The sequence below is a fragment of the Coregonus clupeaformis genome, unplaced genomic scaffold (genome assembly GCF_020615455.1).
Source record: "Coregonus clupeaformis isolate EN_2021a unplaced genomic scaffold, ASM2061545v1 scaf2041, whole genome shotgun sequence".
Taxonomy (NCBI): Eukaryota; Metazoa; Chordata; class Actinopteri; order Salmoniformes; family Salmonidae; genus Coregonus; species Coregonus clupeaformis.
The window spans coordinates 74,777-77,993 of NW_025535495.1; the positions used below are offsets into that span (position 1 = coordinate 74,777).

The 3,217-nt window shown below is 44.5% G+C and overlaps 1 protein-coding gene across 1 annotated transcript; it reads left to right on the forward strand.

Annotated features, from left to right (window-relative positions):
• Window positions 1–707: 707 nt before the first annotated feature.
• Window positions 708–1,661, forward strand: LOC123488196 (neuromedin-U receptor 1-like). The gene has a single exon (XM_045219094.1). The coding sequence runs from the start codon at window positions 708–710 to the stop codon at window positions 1,659–1,661; it is 954 nt and encodes a 317-aa protein (XP_045075029.1).
• Window positions 1,662–3,217: the final 1,556 nt, after the last annotated feature.

Consider the following 3,217-nt stretch of genomic DNA (forward strand, 5'->3'; position numbering starts at 1 on the left):
AGACTTAAAAAACATTAAGCTAGCAGTGTTATTAAAAGTCTTATTGACAACATTCTGTGAAAGTTTTAGGGAAACTTCCAAATAACCTAGAATTTCTGTTCTCAGTGCGTTAATGAAAACGTTCAAGGAACCAGAGTAAAATGTTCTCAGAACATCCCTGCAAACTAAAAATAAATGTTCCCAGAACAGGGAACATTTTCACTTCTGTTCTCAAAACGTTTTAAAAAACATACGTTCAGGACATTTATGGCTTCGTTCCCACAACCAATGTGAAACCAAAAACATACGTTCCCACAACTTCCAAGGAACCAAATGTGCTAGCTGTGTCTTTTTTTTATGGGACAAAGGTAAAGCATCTCAGAAACTTAAAATCGGTCCCACTGAGCTTTAAACAGCCGGTGATTCAAGTTTAGCCACTCTCAGCTTTCTCCCTGTCTGTTTCTGAAAATCATCATAGCAAAATGCTGGGAACATTATTCTGTTCAAAATTAATAATCACACATTCCGACATTATCAACAGAGGGCAGTGGAAAGACACAGCAGAGTGCCCTTTACGCTTCACATATACTACCAAAATATTCCTTTTTATTTTATATCCTTTTATGATCCTGCACTTTATATTATACTAAATTACTTTTGCTCAATACAAAAACATGTTACAGAAAATAATTTGTTTCTTGCATCTGCAGGCTTCATATCTAAACAGGATGACATCCAGGTACAACTGCTCCTTCGCTGACAGCTGGGACTGCCCACAGGAGGGGATGTGTGGCAACCTGACCTCTGACCTGAACGGCAGCGCAGGGCTGGTAGATGCATGCCTGACCCAGGAGGAGTACCTAGAGAAGTACCTGGGCCCTCTGCGCTCCTCCGTCTTCCTCCCAGTCTGCCTCACCTACCTGATCATCTTCCTTGTGGGCGCGCTTGGCAACTTGCTAACCTGCATCGTCATTGCTCGCAATAAGGTGATGCGCGTGCCCACCAACTACTACCTGTTCAGCCTTGCCGTGTCTGACCTGCTGGTGCTGCTGCTGGGCATGCCTCTGGAGCTCTACGAGATGTGGCAGAACTACCCCTTCCTCCTGGGCAAGAGCGGCTGCTACTTTAAGGTTTTCCTATTCGAGACGGTCTGCTTCGCCTCCATCCTCAATGTGACGGCGCTCAGCGTGGAACGCTACATCGCTGTGGTGCACCCCCTGCGCGCCAAGTACCTGGTGACACACACACACGCCAAACGGGTCATTATGACCGTGTGGGGGATCTCGATGCTATGTGCCGTGCCCAACACCAGCCTGCACGGCATCTTTACCCTGCAGTCGGCAGCAGGGGGCACCACCTGGAAGGAAATCCCAGAGTCAGCCATCTGTACGCTGGTCAAGCCCCGCTGGATGTACAACTTGACCATCCAGGTGACCACCTTGCTTTTCTTTATGCTTCCCATGTTGACCATCAGCGTTCTCTACCTGCTCATCGGCCTGCAGCTCAAATGTGAGAAGATGCTCCTGGTGATGGAGGCTGAGACAGGCCTGGCGTGCAACAGCTACTGCAACGTCCGCAGCCAGCAGCAGAAAGCCCGGCGTTGCCAGGTCACCAAGATGCTGTGTGAGTATTGCTGCTATCGCTTCCACTCCCTCCCCCAGCCACTCCCTCCCCCAGCCTAAATTCATTAAGGTGAGACATAGCCATTGAATAATCCATTTTGAGAAACACTTAGTCATGTGTCTGGAAATAGATTACTGACCTGTGTGCTAGACACTAATGTGGTTATGTTTCTTTTTCTTCTCACTATGACATGGTCAGTCTGCCAAGTGTGACCAATCAGAAAAACAAATGGCCTGATCAGGTCAGATCTCTCACAATATTTACACTATAGAGTATGATTTATACCTTTGTGTGTTAGTTGGTCTCAAGTCAGTTTGAATTGGGCCTAGCTCAAGACTGAGATAAGTTGCTTGAAGAACTTGAATGTAAAGTAGGTATGCAACAGGTTTTTGCACAATGAATTGAGACTGATTGGAAAGTACAACTAAGTTAGTGGATACAATAGTCGAGTAACTGTACAAAGCAACTGTTTAAACATTCCCCATTGCACCTTTTTTGATAACTCCAACTGCACTTTTTTTCAACTGCAAACCCCAAGAGAATTTGATAAGATAAAAATAAATTTGTCGAAAGACAGTGGCCGTATCCTTTGTCAATATATTTGGGATTGTGTCCCTCGGGCATTGTAAAGAACAGCAAAAAGCAATGGTTGTGAAATGATCAAAGATAAAGACTCCAAGAGGGGGTAGATAAGCCTAAAGACAGCCTGACTAATATACCCAGTGTAATGCATTTGATTGATGTCTGTTCAGCGTCTTTAGAGATGTTTTTAACTGAAAATACCCAGTTCTATCCCTTATAATTTCCTTTGGCAAGTCTTTAAAGCAAAGAACCAATAAACAATATACAGCGCATTCTGAAAGAATTCAGACCCCTTTACTTTTTCCACATTTTGTTACATTACAACCTTATTCTAAAATGTATTATTGTATTTTTTCCCCTCATCAATCTACAAACAATACCTCATAATTACAAAGCAAAAACAGGTTTTTAGAAAATTTCGAATCTATAAAAAAAACACGGAAATATCACATTTACATAAGTATTTAGGCCCTTTACGCAGTACTTTGTTGAAGCACCTTTGGCAGCGATTACAGCCTCAAGTCTTCTTGGGTATGACGATACAAGCTTGGCACACCTGTATTTGGGGAGTTTCTCTCATTCCTCTCTGCAGATCCTCTCAAGCTCTGTCAGGTTGGATGGGGCGCATTGCTGCACAGCTATTTTCAGGTCTCTCCAGAGATGTTAGATCAGGTTCAAGATGGGCCACTCAAGGACATTCAGAGACTTGTCCCGAAGCCACTCCTGCGTTGTCTTGGCTTTGTGCTTAAGGTCGTTGTCCTGTTGGAAGGTGAACCATTGCCCCAGTCTGAGGTCCTGAGCACTCTGGAGCAGGTTTTCATCAAGGATCTCTCTGTACTTGGCTCCGTTCATCTTTGCCTCGATCCTGACTAGTCTCCCAGTCCCTGCCGCTGAAAAACATCCCCACAGCATGATGCTGCCACCACCATGCTTCACCATATGTGCCAGGTTCCCTCCAGACGTGACACTTGGCATTCAATCTTGGTTTCATCAGACCAGAGAATCTTGTTTCTCATGGTATGAGAGTCTTTAG

Bases quoted from the DNA above. Each gene is read 5' to 3' on its own strand.
- LOC123488196 (XM_045219094.1), top strand. From the start codon at position 708: ATGACATCCAGGTACAACTGCTCCTTCGCTGACAGCTGGGACTGCCCA.